Here is a 27,470-nt window from a genome sequence, read left to right on the forward strand (position 1 = left end):
TCTTCACCTGTGGGATCGTTTGAGACCAGCCACCCGGACAGCTGATGAAACTGTGGGTTTGCGCAACCAAACAATTTCTGCACAAACTGTCAGAAACCGTTTCAGGGAAGCTCATCTGCATGCTCATCTTCCTCACCAGGGTCTTGACCTGACTGCGGTTCGGCATCGTAACCGACTTCAGTGGGCAAATGCTCACCTTCGATGGCCACTGGCACACTGCAGAAGTGTGCTCTTCGCGGATGAATCTCGGTTTCAACTGTACCGGGCAGATGGCGTCGTGTGGGCGAGTGGTTTGCTGACGTCAACGTTGTTAACAGAGTGCCCCATGGTGGCAGTGGGATCATGCTATGGACAATGAACACAATTGCATTTTATCGATGGCAATTTGAATAAACAGCGATACCGTGACGAGATCCTGAGGTCCATTGTTGTGCCATTCATCCACCGCCATCACCTCATGTTTCAGCATGATGATGCACGGCCCCATGTCGCAAGGATCTGTACACAATTCCTGGAAGCTGAAAAAGACCCAGTCGTCCATGGCTTGCATACACACCAGAAATATCACCCATGGAGCATGTTTGGGATGCTCTGGATCTACGTGTACCCGCCAATATCTAGCAACTTCACACAGCCATTGAAGAGGAGTGGGACAGCATTCCACAGGCCACAATCAACAGCCTGATCAACTCTATGCAAAGGAGATTTGTTGTGCTGCATGAGGCAAATGGTGGTCACCAGATACTGTAGATCAGCACTCACTGCTGAACAGTTATTCAAGCATTTCTCTGGGAATATGTGAAAGCAATTTGTCTCAATCACAAGGGATATAGAGTGTACTGTATATGCTGATGTAATTCAGCAGGAAAAAATGCAATTCAATTGTAAACTGAAATTATAACATTGTGCTTTACATCATTTTATTTAGCTCAAAAACAACTAATACAGTAATCAAATGTCATCAGGCAGATTCATTATATCTTATACACATCAATGTGCAGTGTGTAAATATCCTATACTGTATTTAGTAACTCTAGCTAGTGTAAACTAGCTGGTTTACTTACTTCAAGTGCAGTTTGGAGATAGGCAGAACACCTTGGGCATGGGCAGATCAGTTAATCAGAGAAACTTGCATTTTTCGCCACAAAAAAGTAGCTAACTTGCCCTAATCAGGCAATCAAAAATGCCTCCTTCCCTCACTCTGACCCTATTCTGACCCTAAACCCAGCGGAAGGACTTTTTGGTAGCAAACCAAGCAGCATCTCAGAAGATTGAGCATCCGCCAGAAGTTCAAAGGTCATCGGACTCTGGGATAAACATGGGATCCAGGTGCATTTTGGGGAGGATGACGGGGGTGCTGGCCCCCGCCCAGCCGCAGGCCACCCTATTGAATGTGGGCCTCTGCACCGCAGGCTCCCCCTGGAGCTCTGGGTACAGCTCCGGCATGGTGTTGTGTTCCACGTCGGGGGCCTTGAACAACGGGGCCGGTATGGTGGACTTGCCGCCGAAGCCGCCAAACGGGGTAGCCACTCTGGAGATGGATAGAGGATTGACAATGTTAATATTAGCCTTGCACAACTAACAAGGCAGAGGGGAAGTGACACATTGACTGAGTCATCAAAGAGTCTAAGCCTCTGGCTGGAGGACATGTTCAGTTGACATGGTAAGGGATGTATGGTAAGAGATGTATGGTGTATCTGTTGACAATGTTGTGACTCAGATAAAGGAATGTACAGTATGTCAGTGGACACTTCATCCGCTACCAAAGTGTAAAAGCAAGTATACATTTCTGCCTAGTAGACATGGAGAATGTTGTGTAGAAAACCAACTGTTCGAAACACTACTTGTTTCTTGCAACGGTAAAGCATCATCTTTTTATTTAAGGAGATCTGAGTGTCAAAACTCCTTAATGTATATATTTTTTGGAGGGTCAGGACAGAGTTAGAAACAAGATTTGGGGGATAGACCTAGGAGGAAGAACAGTAAGGAAAGGCACAGCCAGTCAGTTGCAAAACTGAATGCATTCAATGGAAATGTGTCTTCCTCATTGAACCCAACCCCTCTGTATCAAAGAGGTGCGGGGGCCAGCCATAATGGACATCCACGTCATCCGTGCCCGGGGAGCAGTTGTTGGGGGTTTAACTGCCTTGCTCAATGGCAGAACAGCATTTTTTTCCCCCACCGTGCTGGCTCTGGGATTCGAACCAGCGATCTTCTGGCTCTTAAACTTTGGGAACCCCTGGCCTAGCGGTTTTCACTCAAGCCCCCCCTTGCAGCATTGGGGAACATTCCACACCCCACGTCTATTTCTATGGGCACAAGCACTGTTCATGACACAAACTGTCCAACCCCTCTTGTTGATGGAGAGATCAGTTTGCAGGTTTAAAGCATATTTCCTGCAATTCCACACATTTTGTCATGGGGTGCAGAGAACAGCAGTTTTAAAGTACATTTTCTTGCAATTCTATACATTTTACCATGCCATGTGATATTTCAGTGACTCGAACATTGCTACAAAATCTATGGGCCAAAGAACCTAGCTAAAAAAATGTGGGCTAGTTTATCTGGACATTTCTGAGTTCTAAATACCTCTCTGAGGTATGCAATGACTGACATGACCAGAGGAAACTGATGATGCACTACCCAATTCCAAAATTGCACTCTACTATTACAACCTTCTCAAGTAAGTTGAAAGCAGAACTGAGTTCATTAAAAAATGTAATTAAATGTATTCAGTACCAGTCAAACATTTGGACACATCTACTCATTCAAAGGTTTTTCTTTATTTTTTACTATTTTCTATATTGTAGAATAATAGTGAAGACATCCAAACTATGAAATAACACATATGGAATCCTGTTTTGTAACCAAAAAAGTGTTAAACAAATCAACATATATTGTAGATTCTTCAAAGTAGCCACCCTTTGCCATGATGACTGCTTTGCACACTTGGCATTCTCTCAAACAGCTTCACGATGAATGCTTTTCCAACCAGTTCCCATATACGCTGAGTACTTGTTGGCTGCTTTTCCTTCACTCTGCGGTCCACCTCATCCCAAACCATCTCAATTGGGTTGAGGTCGGATGATTGTGGAGGCCAGGTCATCTGATGCAGTACGCCATCACCCTCCTTGGACAAATAGCCCTTACACAGCCTGGATGTGTGTTTTGGGACATTTTCCTGTTGAAAAACAAATGATAGTCCCACTAAGCGCACACCAGATGGGATTGCATATCGCTGCAGATTTCTGTGGTAGTGTGCCTTAAATCACAGACAGCGTCACCAGCAAAGCACAGTCACACCTCCTCCTCCATACTTCACGGTGGGAACCACACATGCGGAGATCATCCGTTCACCTAATCTGCGTCTCACAAAGACACAGCGGTTGGAACCAAAAATCTTACATTTGGACTCATCAGACCGAAGGACAGATTTCCATCGGTATAATGTCCATTGTTCGTGTTTCTTGGCCCAAGCAAGTGTCTTCTTCTTATTGGTGTCCTTTAGTAGCGGTTTATTTGCAGAAATTCGTCCATGAAGGCCTGATTACACGCAGTCTCCTCTGAACAGTTGATGTTGAGATGTGTCTGTTACTTGAACTGTGCAGCCAAAATAAATGCTTCAATCTGAGGTGCATTTAACTTTAACTTATCCTCTGCAGCAGAGGTAACTCTGGGTCTTCCTATCCTGTGGTGGACCTCATGAGAGCCAGTTAACTCTAATGAACTTATCTTCTGCAGCAGAGGAAACTCTGGGTCTTCCTATCCTGTGGTGGACCTCATGAGAGCCAGTTAACTCTAATGAACTTATCTTCTGCAGCAGAGGAAACTCTGGGTCTTCCTATCCTGTGGTGGACCTCATGAGAGCCAGTTTCATCATAGAGCTTGATTGCTTTTGCGACTACACAAATTTGACGGATTGACTGACCTTCATGTCTTAAAGTACTGATGGACTGTCGTTTCTTTTTGCTTCTTCGTGCTGTTCTTGCCATAATATAGACTTAGTCCAATTTGCTAAAAGACCATCTTCTGTATACCACTCCTACCTTGTCACAACACATCTGATTGACTCAAACACATTAAGATGGAAAGAAATTCCACAAATTACCTTTTAACAAGGCACACCTGTTAATTCAAATGCATTCCAAGTGACTACCTCCATGAAGCTGGTTGAGAGAATGCCAAGATTGTGCAAAGCTGTCATCAAGGCAAAGGGTGGCTACTTTGAAGAATCTCAAATATAAAATATATTATGATTTAACACTTCTTTTTTTTTTTGGTTACTAAATGATTCCATATGTGTTATTTCATCGTTTTGATGTCTTCACTATTATTCTATAATGTAGAAAATGATTTTAAAAAATAAAGAAGAATCCTTGAATGAGTAGGTGTGTCAACTTTTGACTGGTACTGTCTGTATTTATTTAAAAAAAAATTGGGGGTGGGCCCCACAGTTTGGGAACCACTGCGCTAGGCTACCTGCTGCCCTCAGTCAGCTGAGCGAAGGCTTGAACCTCCGTTGCCGTGGGGGTATAATTTGTCTAGAGTCGGGAGCATTACTACTGCACCAGCCTCCGGCATGGCAAGTACTGTACTATTTCAGCCAAGGTATGGTCCAGGTCCATCATCAGCCATACCTGTTGAAGCTCTTGTACCCTGGTCCTTCAGGCTTGGCCTCTGGCTCTGGCAGGTGGTTGACAAGGCTATCGGCCAGGGAGGGGTCGCTGTGGTAGATGGCCTGGTCCCAGGGGGAGTGGTAGGACTTGGGGAGGCATGTGCTGTTGAACTTCTCTGGTTCCATTTGTTTTAGAGGTCCACCATAACCTGGGCAAAAAGAGGGGGCGAGAGAATCTGGTGTAAGGGCCCTGTGACTCCATTCGGTACAGTTTGTCAAAGCGGTAGAAGAAGTTGAGAGCGAGAGAGGAAGAATCAGAGGGAGAGCTAGACATAGAAATAGGGAAGAGGAGGCAGTGAGAAACTGCATAACAGAGACATGGTGTAATGATTTACAATGCCATTTGAGGAATCGATCAGGTCATATACAGTACTCCCAAGCTGATTTTTGTCTTGCACAAACCTCAATATAAACAAAGTGCAGCACTGTATGGGTTTTCCCTGTTTGGTCAAAAATATGGTTAAGTTTCACAGTGAACCAACATGAAGGACATTTTACTGTGTGGTGTAAGGGTGACAGGGAAGGCCTATCCAAATAAGTATCCTTCAAAACTAGTGTTCTTCGCCAGGGGTGCCTTGCAAACACGTGTTACGTAACGTAGGGTGTTGCTGTGTCACGTCCAACCCTCTTACAACTAACAAAATATTCAGAGTTTGTTTTATCAAAGGAGGAAATGAGAAAGACCAAACATTGTCTCCTCAGGGGACTTCTGATGTTTTTTTTTGAGAAACTTCCTTCACAAACGCAAACCACAAGCTCTACTTGGGGCCACGTAAAAGTGTTCACGAGCATGGCTGCACATTTGGCTGCATTTGGCTGCTCCAATGTGTTGTGGGAAATGTACTGTGACTGCCGCACTGCAGGAAACACTGGGGGTTGGGAAGATGAAAGGGAGATCACTGTATTAGTGACATGGGGTTAAGGCATGGTAGATATAGACAACAAGACTAGAGACAAAGTTTTGACTCCATGTTTTGAAGCATTGTTCCAAATGTGAAGCATTGTTCCAAATGTGAAGCATTGTTCCAAATGTGAAGCATTGTTCCAAATGTTCTCACGTTCGCGTCATGATCTCGAGCCAGTCCGTCAGACCCACACTACCAGAGGGATAAGATATTTGGGTAGCACTTGACATTACAGCAATGAATAAAGTGGTACCATGGTGATAACATTGTAGTATTACATATCTATTACCACTGTATTACCATAATATTAGCCCTTTTGCCACTCTGTAATGTAAAGGGCTATCGATACGGGTATATCAGTGGAGTGACATTTCAACACAAGAGTCTGATTGCGGTGCAGTGATTTATTCGCTAGCCAGCATTTCCTTACTTCCCTTCCCTATTCACACTATTCAACAAGCAATTAGACACCCAAAAGTGAAACATCTGGGTTCATCTCTTGGCTAATTTAAGAGTCATTGTGTGACATCCGATACCCTTTGACCCCAATTCTCGGCTACTGTTATCGCTGTGTCCACGGACTTCTCCGCCGACTCCCTCTCAAGGTGGTGGCGTAGTCGTATGTTCCCAAAATAGCATCACAAACTGTCTCCATGTGCTCATCGGCTTAACTGGTGTCCATATTATGTTGACGGTGCTGGATCAGGAGGTTGAGCGTGATCCGAGCACCATTCTCTTCCTGATGGTTCTCAGAGGATAGCGAGTGGTGGACACAGGAAATACTCTGCGCATTTCCTGTGGAGGAAACTTGACTGTTATCAAACTATCCCTAAGGTCGCCCATAAAAAGTGAGGGAAGGGAAGGGGGATAATGGATAGATACAGAGAGTGAGGGAGAGATTCACAGAGAAAGATAGAGAGGGGGGAGAAGGAGAAGGAATGCTCCTGCCCTGGAGCCGGAAGATTCCACTCAAGAATAATGTTTTCCCCCACGAAGACGCCTAAGTACAAAAAAATGCAATGGAATTAATAAAATGCCAAAAGAATGAAGACTATCCCCACGCCGTAGCTAAACATTTCATAGTTTGTTAAATCCAGCTGGACCAACACCTATTTTATCCATACACTTACCTCATGTGAATAAAGGAGTAAATGTTACTAGTACCGAAAGTTCTATCATAGAGCAAGATGTAACTATGACCATATTACTTAATACAAGTAAAATCCTGTCTAGGGGGTAAGGGGCTAGGGTTAGTTTCTTGAAAGGACATAAGGCCAGGGATATTCTCACCGGGCTGTGTAATTTTTAATTTGGCCTAAGGTTTTGAGCTCTGTGCCCGATGCAGGTTCTCCAATAAATGTTTTCAACTGGCCAAGGCTTGATGACTTCAATGTCACCGGCTCACCCGTGCTAGTATAAATCATGCTAATGACTCCACTGACATCCAGTTTAATGAGTCGTAGGGGTCATGGGGTTATGAATTTAGAGCAGAGGTTATGTCGCATTAGCAGCACCCACCTGGTGCAATGTTGTCTGGGTTGGGGGTGTTGCTCGGATCAGGCGTGTTCGGGGTTGTTTTAGACTGTTCCACTCCCAAGCTGTTGCTTTCTGTGGTTTCTTGACTCTGCGTTTGAAGAGTTACACCATTCCAAGGAGAAGGTGAGAGGGAGGGAGGGAAAAGGCAAGGACAGAGACAGTTCAGAGCAAAGGTCAGAGATATAGAGGGGTTAAGAAAGATAAAGTGAGATGGGGAGAACGATGGAGAGTTCAGTGACTGTCTTATGTAGAGCCAGTAACATTAGGAGCATTGTTTTCCCATGTATGAATATCCTGTGCTGTGGTCCACAGTGGGTAACTTTCATCCTCCCCAGTGATATTTGTACTAATTTATGCCAGGACTTCCTCAGGAAATGTTGACAACTTGAAATAAATTCCCCTTTGCCCCAAAAGGTAAACAAACGGGGACTGCAAGATCAAACTATTTTCATTTAGAGTTTTAATCATTTCATCCGATTCAGTGTCCAATATATTCCAAACAACCTTAAAATGTACAGGTGATTGCCAAAATAAAGGAAACACCAATATATAGTGTCTTAATGGAGTGTTTGGATACCACGAGCCAAAACAGCTTCAATGCGCCTTGTCATAGAGTTCCAGACGCTTGCAGAATCTATTGGATTCTTCCATGAGAAATGACTTCATTTGGTGAGGGTGGGGGAAAACACTATCTCTGGCACTGCTCCAGAATCTCCCATACGTTTTCAATTGGGTTGAGATCTAGTGACTAAGACTTGCACACACACACACACACACACACACGACCCACCCTTTAATCCCTCTATGCTCATCTGAGACCCCTCTTTCAAAGTCACTGAGATATCTTCCTCTAGCCATGGTAGACAAAATAATGTGCGACTGGGAATGTTATTCATGACTCTAAACACGATGGGATGTTAATTGATAAATTTACTCAGAAACCACATCTGTGGGGGAAGCACCTGATTTCAATATACTTTGTATCCCTCATTTACTCAAGTGTTTCCTTTATTTCGGCAGTTGCCTGTATGTATGTGTGTGTGTGTGTGTGTTTACAGGCTCAAACAACTAGGTATCAAAGGAAGTGTCCTGGATGTGACTTCTAAATGGAAAGAAACAGATTGGACTCTCTGTTTCAATTAGTTTGGTAAAGTATATTGGGAAATGTCCCTGTATTGTCTGAGTAGCATAGTAGCCGCAAGGGCCTAAAGTAGCCGCTAGGGCCTAAAGTAGCCGCTAGGGCCTAAAGTAGCCGCAAGGGCCTAAAGTAGCCACTAGGGCCTAAGTGGCCTAAATTGCCGGGACGAGAAGATGAAGACTTGGCACACTGCCCACCCAAACACAAAGCTTGTAAACAGGACTTTTAACTTATGCCCGTTGTAAGAATCTCATAGCTATTATGCAAGTACAAGGCCTTATCCAGAAACAACCCCCTATCTGTCACCCCCTATCTGTCACCCCCTATCTGTCACCCCCTATCTGTCACCCCCTATCCGTTACTCTAGCGGTTAGGCTGTTTCTGCAATGTGTCCGAGTTTTGAGCAGCAGTAAGGCTGCAGTCTGATAATCATCTCAAGCGCTTATGTGTTTCATCAGGAAATTAGGTATAGTGTTTGTCAAGTGTCTGTTGCCGTTCTCCTCCTCGTAACCGTATAGGCAACTAAAGGATTGGTGAGAATTAATCACTAGATGACAGTCTCCTACAGTACAAGATAAGCTCTTTGAACGCTATTGATAATGGTTTGAATGAACCGAATTGAAACTCTGCGATGAGCCTTCTTTAAATCTCTCATCACAATCGCGTAGAGCTCCAAAACAAATGCTAATGGTGTCGGTCATCTCCCTCATCGCTCATTTTCCCATAAACGTTCACGTTGAAACAGCAACTTTGTTCCAGTTTTTTGATTGTCGTTGTAGTATCCAGAGTTTTTAATCTAGCTCGCGTTCACATTCAAGCGTGTACTGTACATGCAAGGGGTTTGTGTTGCTTACATTGATCTGTGTGTTGGTTACATTCTGGATGCTCTCGAATGTGTATTTTTCAGAGCGCCTCTTGTGCTTTTCAAAGAGGAGGGAGCCCCTGTTGGAGGCCAGAGACAGCTCCTCCAGCATCACATCCTTAGGGACACTCATCTTCTTCCCCAGGTCCATCTCTGCATCTGGAAGAGACACAACAGCTATGAGAAAGTAGGGATGGTGTGTATGGGGAAAGGTGGGTGGGGATGTGTGTGTGTGTTGTGTCATTCTGTACCTCAGCTGTGCATGCCCTTGTTATGGTTTTATCTGTGTTTGGCTGAACTAGTGTCCCACACGTCCTTACTTTTTAATGACCCTATTATGCATACAGTCTGTAGCCTGTCAGAGTAAGTTATGCTCGTTATACTGACAATATTCACATTTGTCTATTTACATTCTACTGATTTACCTTTCGCTGTAAAACATATTCCCATTACCCATCTCGCTGACTTAATATATTGTATGCTGTCAATAATACAATACATTTTTAATAATCTTTCTGTGTCAGACAGCCTCTCATGTTGTCCCCCTTGTGTGTGATTAGCAGTGAAATCCCCCCCCCCCCCCCTCCCGTGCATGCTGATCATGGAGACGTCATAGTCTAATCAAATGAGCCAAAAGCAAACCAGCCTGACAGAATATCCCTCAGCTGTCAGTGGCCCTCAGGCTCTCCCTCTCTCTCTCTCTCTCTCCCCAATGAGCCATGCAGTTGTCCCCTCCCAAAAATAGCTTGTTCAAAGGACAACGACAAAGGGATTAATTACATTGAGTAATAAAACTTCACATTTGCTTATTTATATCCAAGGCCGCAGACCGGTTCAATGGTGCTGCTTGGAAACCAGTAGTGAACTAGATGATACCCCGTTACAGAGTCTGTATAGATTGAGTGAGAGAGAGAGAGTTTGTCTTTGTTTACAGGCACCCACACACATGTATTTGTCTGTACTGTATGACCGCAGTTAAATTGTTCATGTGTGTCTATGTGTTTTTTTTACATTAGAAATTAATGAAGGGAGGCAGCGGGGGGAGAGAGAGCGAGTGTGAGAGAGAGGCCACGTGTCGTACCATACCTTCAGGACCCTGTACCTCCCTACAGATGGCTGCAGCTTGCATCTTCCTCTCGTTGGTCGTCATGGTAGAGAACTGCGACATCGCTGCCCCTGGGGAAACAATATCACAAGGGACAGCATGTGACGGCACGCCTTGTGCCGTAGCAACTAGCTTAACAAACCAAAGGAAGCAATGCCGCGCAGCACTGTAAGGCATGCTGTCCTCACCAACATTACACTCCCCCTGCCACGAACAAACACCCACCGCAGCAGGTACAATTTATTGGTAGTGCTGAAAGGGCAAAGTTAACACATCACTTTTAAATAACCCTGAGCCGTTAATATGCTTGGAATTACCCTTTTGGGTTGAGAAAGGACATGGGTACGGGACGGGCAATGTCACAGCAAGCATGTGTGACGGTTGACAAGATGTGGGGAAAGCAACAGTCCACATCATACCATTGTGTTCCTTGGTCTAGCTGTATGATGCACCATCTTGTTTTCATTTGAAATCCACATCAAAAAATCTGTATCCGTATGAATAGCTGCTCCTTCAGTAAGTCATTCGGTAAACATCATTTAGGTCAAGACAACAGCAGAGTAACGTGCAGAGAAATCAAAGTACTTGTCTTGTCTATTCACTTGGCCTGAGGGCCATTCCTATACGGCAATCTGACCATTTTAATTAAAGCATTCTTAGCTCTAGCGTCGCTAGTGTCACCTCCAGCGAGGTCAAAAAACGTCCAAAGAAGTTCTCAATGTTAGTTCATACGCTCTTGTAAATCTATTTATCCACTGTTGAAAAAGTGTCAAGTTTGAGGGAATAGCACCAAAAACACTATGTATGGAGGACTTGGAAATATTGTGAAAAAGATTGCTTGACATCGTTGTGCATAATGACATTCATCACTCTACAGTAAGCCATTCACATATCAGGCTGCATTAAGTCTTAGGAGGGATCATATAGTAGACATACTACGTGTGTACCTTACATCAAGTGTCCTACATTAACAAGACATGGGGATGCTAGAGAAAAACTGTTCGATTGGACAATAATACAGCTCTGTCAATCATAACACCTGGACTATTGAAAGTCCCAAACAAGCTTGAAACATCAATGTCACCCTGTGGTATCACCCAGCAAAACATATATGCACAGCACCTAGGAAGTGACCCTATGCCTATAACACCTTACCTGTGTGTAGGTCCCTTTAGGGGCGTCTCAACATGTGCCTGTATCCTTACGGAAGCTAGGAAGACGTGGGCCGAGGAGGTCAGACTGGGTGGGGTGACCTGTGCGGCTCCTTGCACTCCCCTGTGCTGAAGCCTTAACGGGGGTGAGTGGGAAGGAGGGGGGGGTGAGTGGGAAGGAGGGGGGGGTGAGGGGGCTTGGTGGCTGGCAGGATGAGTGACTGGCTGTGTGGGTGTCAGTGTGTGTCCTAGTTATTGGGCATGTTTGAGTGGTAAGGCTAAAGCAACCCGACTATGTGAAGGAACGAGGAGTGAAGTCAGGGTAGGTGAAACTACGACAGCCGAAAGTCGGACACTAAGGCTCAGATCGACATGGCAGAATCAAAATAAACATCTCCAACCCCCATATCATACACTCACAAACTGAAATCATATGTGTGTACATTGTACAATCAATTAGTTGAGAGGGAGCCTCAAATATGAAATCCATTTACACTGTATACAGTATTTCCAATGTAGCCTGCTATATTTGAATTGCGGCAAAGTTGGTTCCGGTTTCAGTCACGTCTTTGGTCATGTTCCCGTGGGTCAAACAAAACACCCTAATGATTGGTTGACAGTAGAGCCTTCCACAATGCAGGTGACGGCTGCAGGATGAAGTTGGTGAAGGGTAACTGCAGAAACTTGCAGTCATCTTCGTGACCTTTTAATCACGTGATTTTCATGTAGGCAGGCGCATGACGGCCAATTTTTATCTCTATAATGCAACACACTTCGAAAGGCAGTGACCAACAATGGTCACTGACTTGACAAAAGTAATCCGCTCGAACGCGTCCAATGGTATGTGGTTCAGGCAGTGGGGGGCTAAATATAGCAGCTACCACTCCCCTTCCCTCCCTCTCGCTCGTGGTTCAGTGTCTGTACAGAAGTTTAGGCTGGGTGCAGGGGTTGCTGCCGAACTAGCTCCTGCCTAGCCACTACTTCCCCCCCACCCCTTTCTGACACCATACCATCTCCCATAGTTCCCTTGGTCTGACCTGTTGGAAAGTGTGTGAGGATGGGGTTGTAAATACCCCTCTCCCCCCAGTAGAGCCAAGGACAAAACCCTTATATTACCAATCCTTATCACATATTTGTTGCGTAGACCTCAACGGCCTGTTCAGGGAGCTGAAATGATTGGATACTTATCTGCTATAAACTCTTCCTAAACTGCTGAAAGGAACCGTTTTGGTATTGGACCCTAGGTGGCAGTAGAGGTAATTGAGAGGTGGGGTTTTATATTTCCGGTGCACCAAGTGCATCAATGACTATGGGACTACCAATAGTTTAGTTACCAGGACCTAACTGCACCCCAGCCTTGTCATTTGGAACGTTGTAGGCTTTTTGAATGGTCTTCAATTAGCTATAACTTCATGAAAGGCAAAAGTAAATTCATCCACAAGCACAAATTTTATTATATAAACCTTAAAGGGGCAATCTGCAGTTGCTGCATACATTTTTGGACCTATATAGTAATTTATATATAAAGTTACCCATTGATTGTTATAGAATTATAAATGCCTTATGACCTTAGTTCCACCGTCACACCCCATCATAAACCAAAATATAAGCTTGGTTTACTCCAATGTTTATACATAAACACTGTTTAGCTTCAAAACATGCTTAAAACTATAACTTTAATGTATTGGATGGTCAGTCCTTGCATCCATGGCTCTGTCTATGAATTTGATAGTGGTTTAATTTCTCCAGGCCATCCCTCATCTTTACACCAAAACAGAAACCGGGGATGTTGAGGAGTTTGTTGAACAACATTCACAGTTCTTCACTACTTCTATCCTATTCTAGTCTATCCAACTCAATTGCTGACTGTTGCGTTATGCTACTTTGTGGCATCAAACTTGGAGATTGAAGCATCATCACATGCTGACAGTGGGACAGGACTGCTCTTTTGTTCTAATGCTGCACCACTCTCCATAGCACAGCTGCTGTAGACCCCCTGCCATTATGTAACTGTCTCCTAGGCAACAAGTCCCCCTAACAACCCCTACCCAATGGCTATGGAGCGTGTGACTCGGAGGGACTAAACATCAAGCATAGTGCTGCACACATGGCTAGTAAAATGGCGATTGTTGCGTTAGTTATTACTTTATTTGCTCAGAATGTATGTGCAATAATTTGACGCTAAAATAGCAACTATATGCCGAGGGAACTCACCTGTGTTATTATAAAAAATAATAAATTACATTTGTAGAACGCTTTTCCTTTGCAGATGTAAATCACAAAGCTCTTTACATTGTGAGCAAACATCAAAGCTTTCTTTTAACAAAAAGGCTAAAGACATTAAAAGATAGCTAGCGGTCAAGTACCATACAAGATACACAAAATAATAAAGGTGACGAGGACAGAACAATAGAACTTGAAACAAACGTATAAGAACAACAACTGACACCACAACGTAGAAAGTATTAAGTGAAAGCCAGTTTGAAGAAGTGATTCTTTAGCTCAGACTTAAGGACGTGGTGGTCTGGGGCAAGCGGAGGTGGGAGGGACTGCAAGGAGTCTTTGATCATTTGACTAGAGTGACCCTGAAGGCTGTTCACTTGAGGTATTGGATACCATAGGCATTGAGGGGTATTGAAGACTAACAGGAGGCTTGAAGTGTATTCTAATTTGGATGGGTAGCCTGTGGAGAGAGGCTAGAATGGGTGGGATGTAGGCAGATCTCCGTGTTCCTTTGAGGACACTGGCAGCGCTGTTCTGCACAAGCTGCAGCCCGTGGATGCTTTTTTAGGGGAGGGCATTGCAGTAATAGAGTCGGGAGGTGACGGGGGAGTTGACCATCTTTTCCAGATCAGGTTTGGAGAGAACAGGATGAAGCTGGGTGATGTTTCTCCAATGAAAGAAAGATTTTTTGCACACAGATTTTGTGGTCAGAGAAAATGAGGCAGGAATCCAGTAACACCCCAAGGTTGCAGACCTAGGAGGACAGTGGGATGGAGTGGCTGCCAAAGTTAAGAGTGGTGATGGCACTGGTTTTGGTGTGATGGGGAGTGCCAATGAGGATTGCTTCTGTTTTAGTTTTGTTGTGTTGCAGGAGGTTGTTTGACATCCAGGCCTTTATGTCATCTAGACAACTTGTGTGGGTGTTAAAGGAAGAGAGGGAATCCGGGGTTGGTTTTATGTAGATCTGTGTGTCATCAACATATTGTGTGCGGTTTGAAAGGTATGAGGTGAACCAGTTATGGGCGGTAATGTCGAGACCTATGTGTTCCTTCAGTCGACCCAGGAGGATGCTGTGGTCAAACTGTGTTGAAGGCAGCACAGCTGTGTACATACCGCCACAAGCAAAAACCAAGGCGACACTCGGCAAACTGTACAAGATTATAAGCCAGCAAGAATCCTCTCACCCGGAAGCAGTCAGTGTCCCAGAAGCAAGCCCGTTTTAAAATCAAATTTCTCAAAATATCACCAACATGTATCCTGGCCCACAAGACGATTCAGCATGCTTGACCATGTATACACAAACATCCGTGATGAGAACAAAGCCATCCCCCGCCCCCACTTCAGCCAACAGATCACATCTCTCTGTTCCTACAAGCAGCAACTCAAGACGGAGCCACCAGCACAGAGAATAGTGTGGCGCTGGACAGAGAAAGCAGTTTCACATACAAGCTAAGCCGGTACGAGCTCCGCAAAACCATTAGGGACGTAAAAAGATAATACAGACTCAAACTTGAGTTGATGTTTGACAACTCAGACTCACGTCGCATATGGCTAGGATTACAGACTATCACAGACTACCAAAGCCTACCTCCTAGATGAATTTAACACATTCTATGCTCGCTTCGAGGCAAACAATACAGAGCCATCCAGAAAGACTCGTTGTTCTGGACTACCAGGCACTTTTTCTGTCCGAGGCTGACGTTAGAACTCCAGTGAATACTCACAAAGCCACCAGCCCAGATGGCATCCCTGGCCGCGCCCTCAGATTGTGGGCTGACAAGCTGGCAGGCGTCTTTTCAGACACTTTCAACTTCTCCCTGTCCCAGGTGGTAGTCCTCACCTGTTTTAAGGAGACCACCATCATCCCAGTTCCCAAGAAAAACAAGGTGACATGCCAGGCACACTGGACCCACTCCAATTTGCCTACCGCATCAACAGATTCACGGAAGATGCCATTTCCATTGCTATTCACATGGCCGCAACACATCTGGGCAAGGGGAACACCTATGTGAGAATGCTTTTCATTGACCACAGTTCAGCATTCAACACTATTGTTCCCTCCAAGCTTAACACCAAGCTCAGAGCCGTGGGTCTTGACACCATCCTCCGCACCTGGATCTTGACTCTTAACACAGAGGCCCCACAGGGGTATGTCCTTAGTCTTCTGCTGTAGTCCCCGTTCACCCACGGCTGCATGGCTTTGCATGACACCAACTCCATCAAGTTTTTCTCACAAAACCATGGTTGTAGGCCTGATAACCAACAAGGACAAGTCAGCCTATAAGGAGGAGGTAAGTGAACTGGCATTGTGGTGTCATGACAGCAACCTCTCCCTCAACGTCAGCAAAACAAAGGAGTTGATTGTTGACTTCAGGAAGCAGACGAGGGAACATGCCCAGATCCACATCAACAGAACTGCAGTAGAGAGTCAACAGTTGTAAGTTCCTCGACATCCACATCGCCAAAGACTTGTGCATTGTGACCTGGTAAGGGAATTTCTCAGTCCCCGTCACAAGGTCCTAAAGCGGGTGGTGAAGATGGCCCAGTACATCACTGGGACTGTGCTCCCACCCATCCAGGACATCTACTCGAAGCAATTCCTGAGGAAGGCACACAGCATCGTCAAGGACCCCACACACCCCAGCCACGAGCTGTTCTCTCCCTTACCGCCAGGAAGACTATATCGGATCATGAGGTCTGATACCAACAGGCTCAGAGACGGTTTCTATATACAGTACAAGCCAAAAGACTGAAAACGTGAACTGGACTGACCTGCTCTGATTCTTCACACCTTAGCACACATGCACTCACTCATACACACACAAGATGGCGTAGCAGTCAGATGTTTTTTCTTTGTCTTGTCTCGACCCATGTATATATATTTTTCTTTGCATTCTTTTTTATATTTTTCCTAAACCTCAACTTCAAAATACTCTGTTGCAACCCGCCTCACCCAATGTGGTGTGGATCTGTTTTTTTTCCTAAAGTATTTCTATTTACCTCTGAACTGGAATACCTCAACTGAAGTTAGCTAGCTAACTAGCTACCAGCTATCAGTCAGCTAACCTTTAGCTCGGAAAGCTCTCGCCAGTTAATACAACGCGTTTCAAACCAGCGCATGCCGGACCTATGTTTCTCTCCATATCCCCAGATTCCTACCGCAAACTCTGAACCCTTTCATCTGGATCATGGCAGCTAGCTAACCGCAACCCGGGTTGACTATTCCTGGCTAACGTTTCTGTCCCGAAGCAAGCACCAACTAGCCTGGGGCTAGCCCATGCTTGAACCATCTCCCGGCTAGGGCTCCTGGGCTACTCCTGAAGCCCACTCCTCAGCTACAATATCCAGACACCTTCTACTGCCGGTACGGGGCACGGGACCCCGCAGATCCTTCACTGGAATACCGACGTTATCTGCCCGAGGATCCAAAAAGGCCCCTCAGGCGCGACTTCCCCTGAAGGCCCATTCTGCTAACCGCGGCCTGCTAGCTATCTATAGCATATTGGACTGTTAGCTGATCCACTGGTCAGTTTCTTGGACCACTATACCCATTTTGCCAATTGGACTTGGACCCCTCGGCTACTTGGAACCCTACTAATTCCACGACTGGTCTATCAACGTCACCGCACGAGGAGGCAAAAACAGACTTTTCCCCCATTGCGACGTCCCTCTAAGGCCTTATGCTAGCTTGCTAGCCCAGGCCTGCTAACTGCTAGCTTGCTAGCACCGGCCTGCTAACTGTCTGAATCGCCGTGTCCCCAGCCAGCCCAACCACTCACTGGACCCATACGATCACTTGGCTACGCATGCCTCTCCCTAATATCAATATGCCTTGTCCATTACTGTCCTGGTTAGTGATTACTGTCTTATTTCACTGTAGAGCCAAAAGCCCTGCTCAATATGCCTTAACCAACCATGTTGTTCCACCTCCCACATATGTGATGACATCACCTGGTTTTAAACGTCTCTAGAGACTATATCTCTCTCTTCATCACTCAATGCCTAGGTTTACCTCCAATGTACTCTATTTCTACCATACCTTTGTCTGTACATTATGCCTTGAATCTATGCTATCGTGCCCAGAAACCTGCTCCCTTTACTCTCTGTTCCGAACGTGCTAGACGGCCAGTTCTTATAGCCTATACCCTTATCCTACTTCTCCTCTGTTCCTCTGGTGATGTACAGGTTAATCCAGGACCTGCAGTGCCAAGCAGTACTCCCCAGGTGCTCTCATTTGTTGTCTTCTGTAACCGTAAAAGCCTTGGTTTCATGCATGTTAACATTAGAAGCCTACTCCCTAAGGTTGCTTTATTCACTGCTTTAGCACATTCTGCCAACCCAGATGTCTTAGCCGTTTCTGAATCCTGGCTTAGGAAAACCACCAAAAACCCTGAAATTTCCATCCCTAACTATAACATTTTCCACCATGATAGAACTGCCAAAGGGGGCGGTGTTGCAATCCACTGCAGAGATAGCCTGCAGAGTTCTGTCGTACTATCCAGGTCTGTACCCAAACAATTCTAGCTTCTACTTCTAAAAATTAACCTTTCCAGAAACAAGTCTCTCGCCGTTGATGCTTTCTATGGACCACCCTCTGCCCCCAGCTGTGCCCTGGACACCATATGTGAATTGATTGCCCCCGCATCTATCTTCTGAGCTCGTGCTGCTAGGTGACCTAATCTGGGACATGCTTAACACCCCGGTCATCCTACAGTCTAAGCTTGATGCCCTCAATCTCACACAAATTATTGATGAACCTACAAGGTACAACCCCAAATCTGTAAACACGGGCACTCTCATGGATATCATCCTAACTAACTTGCCCTCCAAATACACCTCTGCTGTTTTCAACCAAGATCTCAGCGATCACTGCCTCATTGCCTGCATCCTTAATGGGTCTGCAGTCAAATGACCACCCCTCATCACTGTCAAACGCTCCCTAAAACACTTCTGCGAACAGGCCTTTCTAATTGACCTGGCCGGGGTATCCTGGAATGACATTGACCTCATCCCTTCAGTAGAGGATGCCTGGTTATTCTTTAAAAGTGCCTTCCTCACCATCTTAAATAAGCATGCTCCGTTCAAAAAATGTAGAACTAGGAATAAATATAGCCCTTGGTTCACTCCAAACCTGTCTGCCCTTGACCAGAACAAAAACATCCTGTGGCGTTCTGCATAAGCATCGATTAGCCCCCGTGATATGCAACTTTTTAGGGAAGTTAGGAACCAGTATATATATACAGGCAGTTAGTAAAGCTAAGGCTAGCTTTTTCAAACAGAAATTTGCATCCTGTAGTACAAACTCAAAAAAGTTCTGGGACACTGTAAAGTCCATGGAGAATAAGAGCACCTCCTTCCAGCTGCCCGCTGCACTGAGGCTAGGAAAAACTTTCACTACCGATATATCCAAAATAATTGAGAATTTCAATAAGCAGTTTTCTACGGCTGGCCATGCTTTCCACCTGGCTACCCCTACCCCGGTCAACAGCCCTGCGCTCCCCACAGCAACACGCCCAACTCGCCGCGGTCATCCCCCTCTTCAAAGGGGGAGACACTATAGACCCAGACTGCTACAGACCTATCTCTATTATACCCTGCCTTTCTAAGGCCTTTGAAAGCCAAGTTAACTGCTGCTCCAGTTTCAACTATTCTGCCTTATTATTATTCGACCATGCTGGTCATTTATGAACATTTGAACATCTTGACCATGTTTTGTTATAATCTCCACCCGGCACAGCCAGAAGAGGACTGGCCACCCCACATAGCCTGGTTCCTCTCTAGGTTTCTTCCTAGGTTTTGGCCTTTCTAGGGAGTTTTTCCTAGCCACCGTGCTTCTTCACCTGCATTGCTTGCTGTTTGGGGTTTTAGGCTGGGTTTCTGTACAGCACTTTGAGATATCAGCTGATGTACGAAGGGCTATATAAAATAAATTTGATTGATTGATTGAAGTTAACAAACAGATCACCGACCATTTTGAATCTCACCGTACATTCTCCACGATGCAATCTGGTTTCAGAGCTGGTCATGGGTGCACCTCAGCCAAGCTCAAGGTCCTAAACGTCATCATAACCACCATCGATAAGAGACATTACTGTGCAGCCGTATTCATCGACCTGGCTAAGGCTTTCGACGCTGTCAATCACAACATTCTTATTGGCAGACTCAACAGCCTTAGTTTCTCAAATGATTGCCTCACTTGGTTCACCATCTACTTCTCCGATAGAGTTCAGTGTGTCAAATCGGAGGGCCTGTTGTCCAGACCTCTGGCAGTCTCTATGGGGGTGCCACAGGGTTCAATTCTCAGGCCAACTCTCTTCTCTGTATACATCAATGACATCGCTCTCGCTGCTGGTGATTCTTTGATCCACCTCTACGCAGACGACACCATTCTGTACACCTCTGGCCCTTCGTTGGACACTGTGTTAAATAACCTCCAGATGAGCTTCAATGCCATACAACTCTCCTACCGTGGCCTCCAACTGCTCTTAAATGCAAGTAAAACTAAATGCATGCTCTTCAACCGATCACAGCCCGCACCTGCCCGCCCGTCCAGCATCACTACTCTGGACGGTTCTGACTTAGAATATGTGGACAACTACAAATACCTAGGTGTCTGGTTAGACTGTAAACTCTCCTTGCAGACTCACATTAAACATCTCCAATCCAAAATTAAAACTACATTTGGCTTCCTATTTCGCAACAAAGCATCCTTCACTCATGCTACCAAGCATAGCCTTGTTAAACTGACCATCCTACCGATCCTCGACTTCAGCAATGTCATTTACAAAATAGCCTCCAACACTCTACTCAGCAAACTGGATGCAGTCTATCACAGTGCCATCCGTTTTGTCACCAAAGCCCCATATACTACCCACCACTGCGACCTGTATGATCTCGTTGGCTGGCCCTCGCTTCATACTTGTTGCCAAACGCACTGGCTCCAGGTCATCTACAAGACTCTGCTAGGTAAAGCCCCGCCTTATCTCAGCTCACTGGTCACCATAGCATCACCCACCCGTAGCAAGCGCTCCAGCAGGTATCTCTCACTGGTCACCCCCAAAGCCAATTCTTCCTTTGGCCGCCTCTCCTTCCAGTTCTCTGCTGCCAATGACTGGAACGAACTGCAAAAATCTCAGAAGCTGGAGACTCTTACCTCCCTCACTAGCTTTAAGCACCAGCTGTCAGAGCAGCTCACAGATCACTGCACCTGTACATAGCTCATCTGTAAATAGCCCATCCAATCTACCTCATCCCCATACTGTATTTATTTATTTATTTATTTATTTATCTTGCTCCTTTGCACCCCAGTATCTCAACTTGTACATTCATCTTCTGCACATCCTACCATTCCAGTGTTTAATTGCTATTGCTAATGTAATTACTTTGCCACCTTGGCCTATTTATTGCCTTACCTCTCTTATTCTACCTCATTTGCACATGCTGTATATATATTTTTCAACTGTATTAGTGATTGTATGTTTGTTTATTCCATGTGTAACTCTGTGTTGTTGTATGTGTCGAACTGCTTTGCTTTATCTTGGCCAGGTCGCAGTTGCAAATGAGAACTTGTTCTCAACTAGCCTAGCTGGTTAAATAAAGGTGAAATTAAAAAACACACACACACACACAGTACATTCATGCTACACACACATCACAATTGCTGCTACCAGATTCTTATTTCCCTTACCCAATACATGTGTAAATATTGTGCCAATACTATAAATTGTGCCTTCCTGTAAAATACTATGCTATATTATGCTAAAATGTTTATTCTATTCCACTGAGCCATTAACTTTGTTTGTGTTCTTATCTTTTATTATTTCTTATTGTTGTTTGTATTGTCGAGAAGGAACCAACAAGTAAGCATTTCGTTGGGCGATGTATACCATGCGTATCCCGTAGAACTAATAAGACATGAAAAGAAACACAACATTTTAGCATCACATGGACTACCAACAGCACAAAAAACAATGATCTAATGATTCCATTTAGATTTGATGATGCCTATATTAGAACTGGGATGAGTTAAGATGGAGTAGCTTAGAAACATGTCAGTCCCACAACAACAAAATGAGAAAAATACTTTGTCAGTAGTTCAATGCTTTTTTATTTCCCAAAATGCCTCATCCTGCCTACTGAAATCAAAGTGAAGAAATCAAATGATGAAATCAAAACCGACAAAAAGTACACAGACATTGGGTAATTGTTTGGACTGAAAGTACTGTAAAATAAAATGAAAATACAAACAAAAATATATATATCACTCTTATCACTCCAATATATCGTTGCTGATGACACACATACACTTTGTAAAATCACATGACAGATACTAACTAGTGTTAAACAATTTCAAATCTTGCAATAATAAGAGATGATACATGAAAATTCAGAATTTGATCCATCGCAATCGCACATAAAATCTTCACTCTGGACTGATGAGAATCCATGAAAGGCAAACGCAAGTGATGTATCTCACAATTTCAACTTGATCCACACCATACATGTCCATGACCACATAATAAAATGACAGTTATTGATTTCCTATTCTACATTCTATTTGCTTTGAAGCCTATTTCTCACCAGCCACGGACATCAGCAAATAACACATTCTGTGCTCTACTTAACAAAGTCCAAGAACACTATTTCCATCCCTCACTCTCGAATGCACCTAGTGTCAACTCTCATCTCTTACATAACTGGATCTCACTTTACATTAAGGTATATTTAACATTATTAATGTAAAGTATTAAGGTAATCTAAAGGACTTACCTAAATATATATGATTTATATGGAAGTTGGAGATGCGTGTGGCATCTCACAGTAGTATTCAGCCCTGTGTTCTTAGCCCCATGCTCTGGATTGTTAACGGTTTACTTTAATTGACTTCCTAAGCATTAACCATATTCATATTGACACGTTTAGGTTGAGACACGCAAATCCACGAACACCACAAAAACCAGCATGCTAAGTAAATACATCCGCAGTGGCTCTTTAAGTCATCTGGATAATAAAACGGTAAAATCATAACACGTGACCCTTTCGTATCCAACTCCCCACAACGTATATGTGGCCACCAACTACTACTATAACACCTGTGTTATTTTGTGTGTTTCTCTTAGTGTTCGTGCCCTATCAACTAATGCTATTGCACTAGGTCTTAGTTTGTCATCACACATTATTGTACCACTCAGCAATTTCAAACTGACCTTTCTTGTGGTCATTGAGTGGGTGATCTGTTTTGATGCACAGCGAACATAGCAGTATATTTCCCACTGTATTCCATACTGTATAAAGGGTTTTGACACAAATCTACATGTCCATTCATTACTCCCATCCTTAAATTTGTATACATGACAATCACACATTCTGCCTTACAACATACTTTATGCCCCTTTCTTCCTCCGAATAAATACTATTGATTTCACTTACTTTGAATGCTACCATCACATCACAGTGTTGGAGGAAATTAAAGCCTCTGACAGTGCAATTACACCCTTCTTTTTGCTTCAATCACTCATTGATTTCTGTCCAATGAAAGCTTGATGAAGTGAAACTCAATGGCATCCCATTTTACTAAAATAGAACCATCATTGACGGTGTCCCCAATACCAGAACATTTACTCTTATCTGTATATTCTTAGCAGTATTCTCAGTGCAACCGAATAAGCAGATCCAACCTCCTTCAATCTCTCTCCTGTACACACCACAAACTATCCCCTCGCTCTCCTCAACCCTTGTGTTATCCCAATGTCCCAAGTTTTATTTTATGCTGATTATATATATGGTCCTTACTACTATTCATCTGAATATCTTGGAGTTACATTCTGGTCTTGTTATGAAGATAAGTAGCCATCATGTTTGTCTGCCTCTAGCGTCTCCAGCTCCAGTCGGTGTGGTACACAGATCTGTAACTCGGCTGCTGCTGCCCCCTCAGGGGCCTTCCGTTCCCATAACCGGCCCCAGAGTGCTCGATATTGGCCTCCGTCAGGGACCTCTGGGGCTGCAACTGTCTGGGCAGGGACCTGTAGCCAGCTGGACCGGCGGGGGCCGAGGCCGTGCTCTTGGTTGGGGACAGGAACGGAGGCATAACTCTGCTGTAACTCTGGCTCTGACCCTGGCTCTGGGTCTGGCTCTGCCTCTGGTTCCATCTCTGGTTTGGGTTCCATCCCTCAGTCATCCTGGGAGGATCGTAGGACACCCTAGACTTCCACTCAGCAGGGGGCTCGGGGAGCAGCTTGCGCTGGGCAGCCAAGCACACGTTGAAGGCGATGGCCTGCTGGAGGTTCTGGAAGGTGAAGGCCTCGTCGACCAGGCCCATGGGGTGGCGGGCTGCGGCCTCCCAGGGGGAAGGAGGCTTGTAACTCTTGTCCAGCCAGGACATCTGCCTCCCCTGGGATGCTGGAGCAGACGAGGCCCGGGGTTTATATGAGAGGGAAGGGGACCCAGACGATGACCGGAGGCCCAGCGATGGTGCTCTGGCGGTGGGTGGGGACAGAGAGTAGCTCCTGCCAAATGCCTGGAAAAGAGACATTCAGACATGTTTACTTCAGACAGGGACTGATTTTTAAGCACGCACTAGTCTGACTATCCTTCCAGCAAGAACAAATCACAGTGGAACTTGAAAAATGGCTTAGACATACAGTAGTTTGAGAGCCTCCTTTGAGCATTTAATACCCACATATTATCCAGTATTCTCTTCCCTCTCTCGCAGCAACAATCATGTGTAACTGTACAGCTTCATATTAGGTTATGTTCCAAGTAATATTTTTGATATGGTAGTTCGATTGTTTATCAACAATAATATAAAGCAATGAGAATTCATTTTTTATCACCTTTCTCACAATAGTTATGCCATAAATCATTAGTTTGTGTTCTCTTGGTAAATGGCAAAAGAACGGCACCGTCCTACATCGTGTGAGGAGTATTTTGGTAACCTGAATCATGATATATTAGGAGTTGACATTCACGCCGCTAGTACACTGCACAAAGGCCAGCTCTCAATTCTCAAAACAACTATTGATGTTCTAAAGGAAGACAACTCTACCAGAATCAGGATACAACTTGATAGAGGATTCCTATTCAAGAAGCTACAACCCTAGAAAAAAAGGAGAACCATTTGAAGAACCCTTTTTGGTTCCAGGAAAAACTATTTTGGTTTCCATGTAGAGCCCTTTCCACAGAGGGTCCTACATGGAACCAAAAAGGGTCCTACATGGAACCAAAAAGGGTCCTACATGGAACCAAAAAGGGTCCTACATGGAACCAAAAAGGGTCCTACATGGAACCAAAAAGGGTCCTACATGGAACCAAAAAGGGTCCTACATGGAACCAAAAAGGGTCCTACATGGAACCAAAAAGGGTTCTGCCTGGAACCAAAAAGGGTCCTACATGGAACCAAAAAGGGTTTTGCCTGGAACCACAAAGGGTTTTGCTATAGGAACAGCTGAATAACCCTTTTGGAACCCTTTTTTCTAAGAATGTACTTTTCAATTTTTTTCTTGTCACAATTCCAACACTTGCCCGACTTTTGATTTCTCAGAACAATTGGCTTACGAGTGTGTTTCCAAAATGAGCCACATTTATCTTGTTTAAATTGGATCTTACTGGCTTTGTGGATTACCAGCATCACTTGCAAGGTGTCTCAATGAGTCAGCAAAGCTTCTCAAGGGCCGTTATCTTGTCTCTCTCATTGTATCAAAGAACAGGTCCCTTTTAATTCCCTATTAGGATCCCTGCACAGGCAGAGGAAATGTGTGTGTCGGTTGGGCAGTGCAGGCAGAACAATCTTCCTGCAATTTAAACCACTCTAAAGGGAGTGTGCTGCCATCTGGTGAATAAGTGTAAGAACAGCCAACAACATCAACTCCTGTAGAATGTTGTCAATGGCAGAAAAATAAAATGGAATTGTACAATTCCTTTTAGGGGGAAATTCGATGACTAACTTGTTTAGTGAGACAAGATATCCGGTAAGCTGTAAGAAGAGTCCAAGAATTGTCTTTGCGATCCAGCTGTCACTATTTTGACTGGGACGCATATGAATCGGCTTAAGTAGATTACTAGACAATGTAGCTACATTAGGTCATGTTTTATTCAAGATTGATGTTAAAGAGGATTTGTACACGTGAAAGGATGTTGCCTTTATTGCATTTGGTTTATTTGTTTATCGGGATGTACAGTAGATTTTGAAAATGATTATCTATGGAAAAATCTATATTCCCCCTGTTGTCACAACATTCTATTTTATTTCCTCTATCTTTTTTTACATTGCTAAATTGTAGCTCAAGCTTACTGTTGTTAATCAAATTAACAGATAGACGATTGTTAAATGTGGGTGGAGTATGAATAAGTGTGTTACCTAATGTTAATCCAAGTGTTTTGCCAAGTTTGACAGTAATCAAATTAACCAAACCTGCACTTTAAGCCACCTTTGAAAGGTAAGGTTGGGACATGGAATTGGCCTTAACACCGTATGATATCCCAGGATAGGACAGGCCATGTACAGTTATAGGATCTTAATTTGATCAACCTTTTGCAAGATTACTTTTCTGCATTGCAGGAAATGTAAAACTTGTGGTGTATTTTAGGTTTAAAAAGGTTTGATTTTCCCCTTACGAAAAATATATCAACCCCTACAAAAATGGCCATTAACTATAATCCACATAATATTTAACATTTCCTGTTGCTGCAGGATTATTTTCCTGCTGTAGCAAACTGGATCAGATTAAGCTCCTACATCTGTAGGTCATTGGAGTGGACGTTTGTCAGAGGTTTTTGTGTTTTCAGACAGATGTTTGACTTGCTCCACATACGGTGCATCAGTGTTATGGGTCAGATTATCAAGATTTATGTATTCAATCCCCGACTCACGCTTAAAATAGCCTCTGACCAGGATAGAAGGAAAGGCATGAACTAATCGCTGATTTCCAGCCACCGCAGGGAATGCTTGGGTGTCTACCTGGGGTTGGAGGGGTGACATCAAATTTAGATGGGCACCATTGAGTCTGGCTTTACGACACCATTGGGGAGTCTGCCTAGCATTAGCCTTTTAATGATGTCATGGCAGCTGGGTCCATTGGAAAGGGTGTCTGCTGGGCTGGCGTGACAGTGCTACTGTACACAGGGATTTTATACTCCTACGTCGCTGGTTTGTAAGAAAGCGCAATCTATTAAATCTGTTGACAACATCCAATGGAAAATACTGAGATGAGGACGTGTTGACAAACCGTTTTGGGGTCTTCTATAATTCAGTTCACCAGGAAACACAACATGTTGTGCATCAATCAATGTTTTCCCATTCATTCTGCAACTGTCCCATTCCTCAGCCATAAATCTGCCACAGTTTAGTCTTTATTTGCGACTTAAAGCCTCTCCCACAACACATACAGAGCTCTTTACAGTTATTAAAATGTACAACCAAGAAGAACACCTAAATAATTATTCGCTTAGAATGCATTAACAATACATAAATCGACAGTATGTGAGATTTTAAGAAACCGGTGCAGCCAAAAGGCCAGAACAGGAAGTGAGGATGATCAAATTCCCTCCCGATATAGCCTGTGCCTGCGGTGGGCACCGAATTGATATTAAAACTCCCACTCAACAGACGACATCCCCTTGACAACCTCTCTAACATGGCTCCCAACACGACGTGGTGATGCAAGACCAGACGGGTAAACATTTACACTGTAGGTCAGAGCTTGCTCATTCTCCAGTCTTATCCAATGAGGTTGTCCAAGCTGGAAATACCCTTCTGTCACCATGCGTTCAGGGATGGGAGTGTGCTTTTTGAGCACTTTTCTCAATTCTAGAGAAGTCTAGAGTTCGAGTGAGGGACTCATCATATTTCTAAGCAGAGGCAGCTGGCTTGTAACAAGG

The 27,470-nt window shown here is 44.3% G+C and overlaps 2 protein-coding genes across 5 annotated transcripts in view; both read right to left on the reverse strand.

Annotated features, from left to right (window-relative positions):
• Window positions 1-890: 890 nt before the first annotated feature.
• LOC110500608 (myozenin-2) lies at window positions 891-11,538 on the reverse strand. Of its 4 annotated transcripts, none has more exons than XM_021578059.2 (7): window positions 11,377-11,538; window positions 11,174-11,183; window positions 10,203-10,292; window positions 9,109-9,275; window positions 7,099-7,204; window positions 4,638-4,824; window positions 891-1,531 (listed from the first exon to the last, which is right to left on the reverse strand). In XM_021578059.2, exons 3-7 carry the CDS (start codon window positions 10,282-10,284, stop codon window positions 1,291-1,293), a joined length of 783 nt encoding a protein of 260 aa, XP_021433734.2. In that variant the 5' UTR covers window positions 10,285-10,292; window positions 11,174-11,183; window positions 11,377-11,538; the 3' UTR covers window positions 891-1,290. The 4 variants fall into 4 exon arrangements, with proteins under 4 accessions (XP_021433734.2, XP_036813960.1, XP_021433735.2 ...); XM_036958065.1 differs by having other exon boundaries at window positions 11,169-11,183; XM_021578060.2 differs by having other exon boundaries at window positions 11,158-11,183.
• A 10,151-nt stretch (window positions 11,539-21,689) lies between these two features.
• The window catches only part of LOC110500609 (synaptopodin-2), a 39,016-nt gene continuing 33,235 nt past the window's right edge, over window positions 21,690-27,470 (reverse strand). Inside the window, exon 5 of the mRNA XM_021578062.2 lies at window positions 21,690-24,111. Within this exon, the coding sequence (XP_021433737.2) occupies window positions 23,464-24,111 (648 nt within the window). The 3' untranslated portion in view covers window positions 21,690-23,463. The remainder of the gene's footprint in view (window positions 24,112-27,470) is intronic.

The sequence above is a fragment of the Oncorhynchus mykiss genome, chromosome 21 (assembly GCF_013265735.2).
Source record: "Oncorhynchus mykiss isolate Arlee chromosome 21, USDA_OmykA_1.1, whole genome shotgun sequence".
Taxonomy (NCBI): domain Eukaryota; kingdom Metazoa; phylum Chordata; class Actinopteri; order Salmoniformes; family Salmonidae; genus Oncorhynchus; species Oncorhynchus mykiss.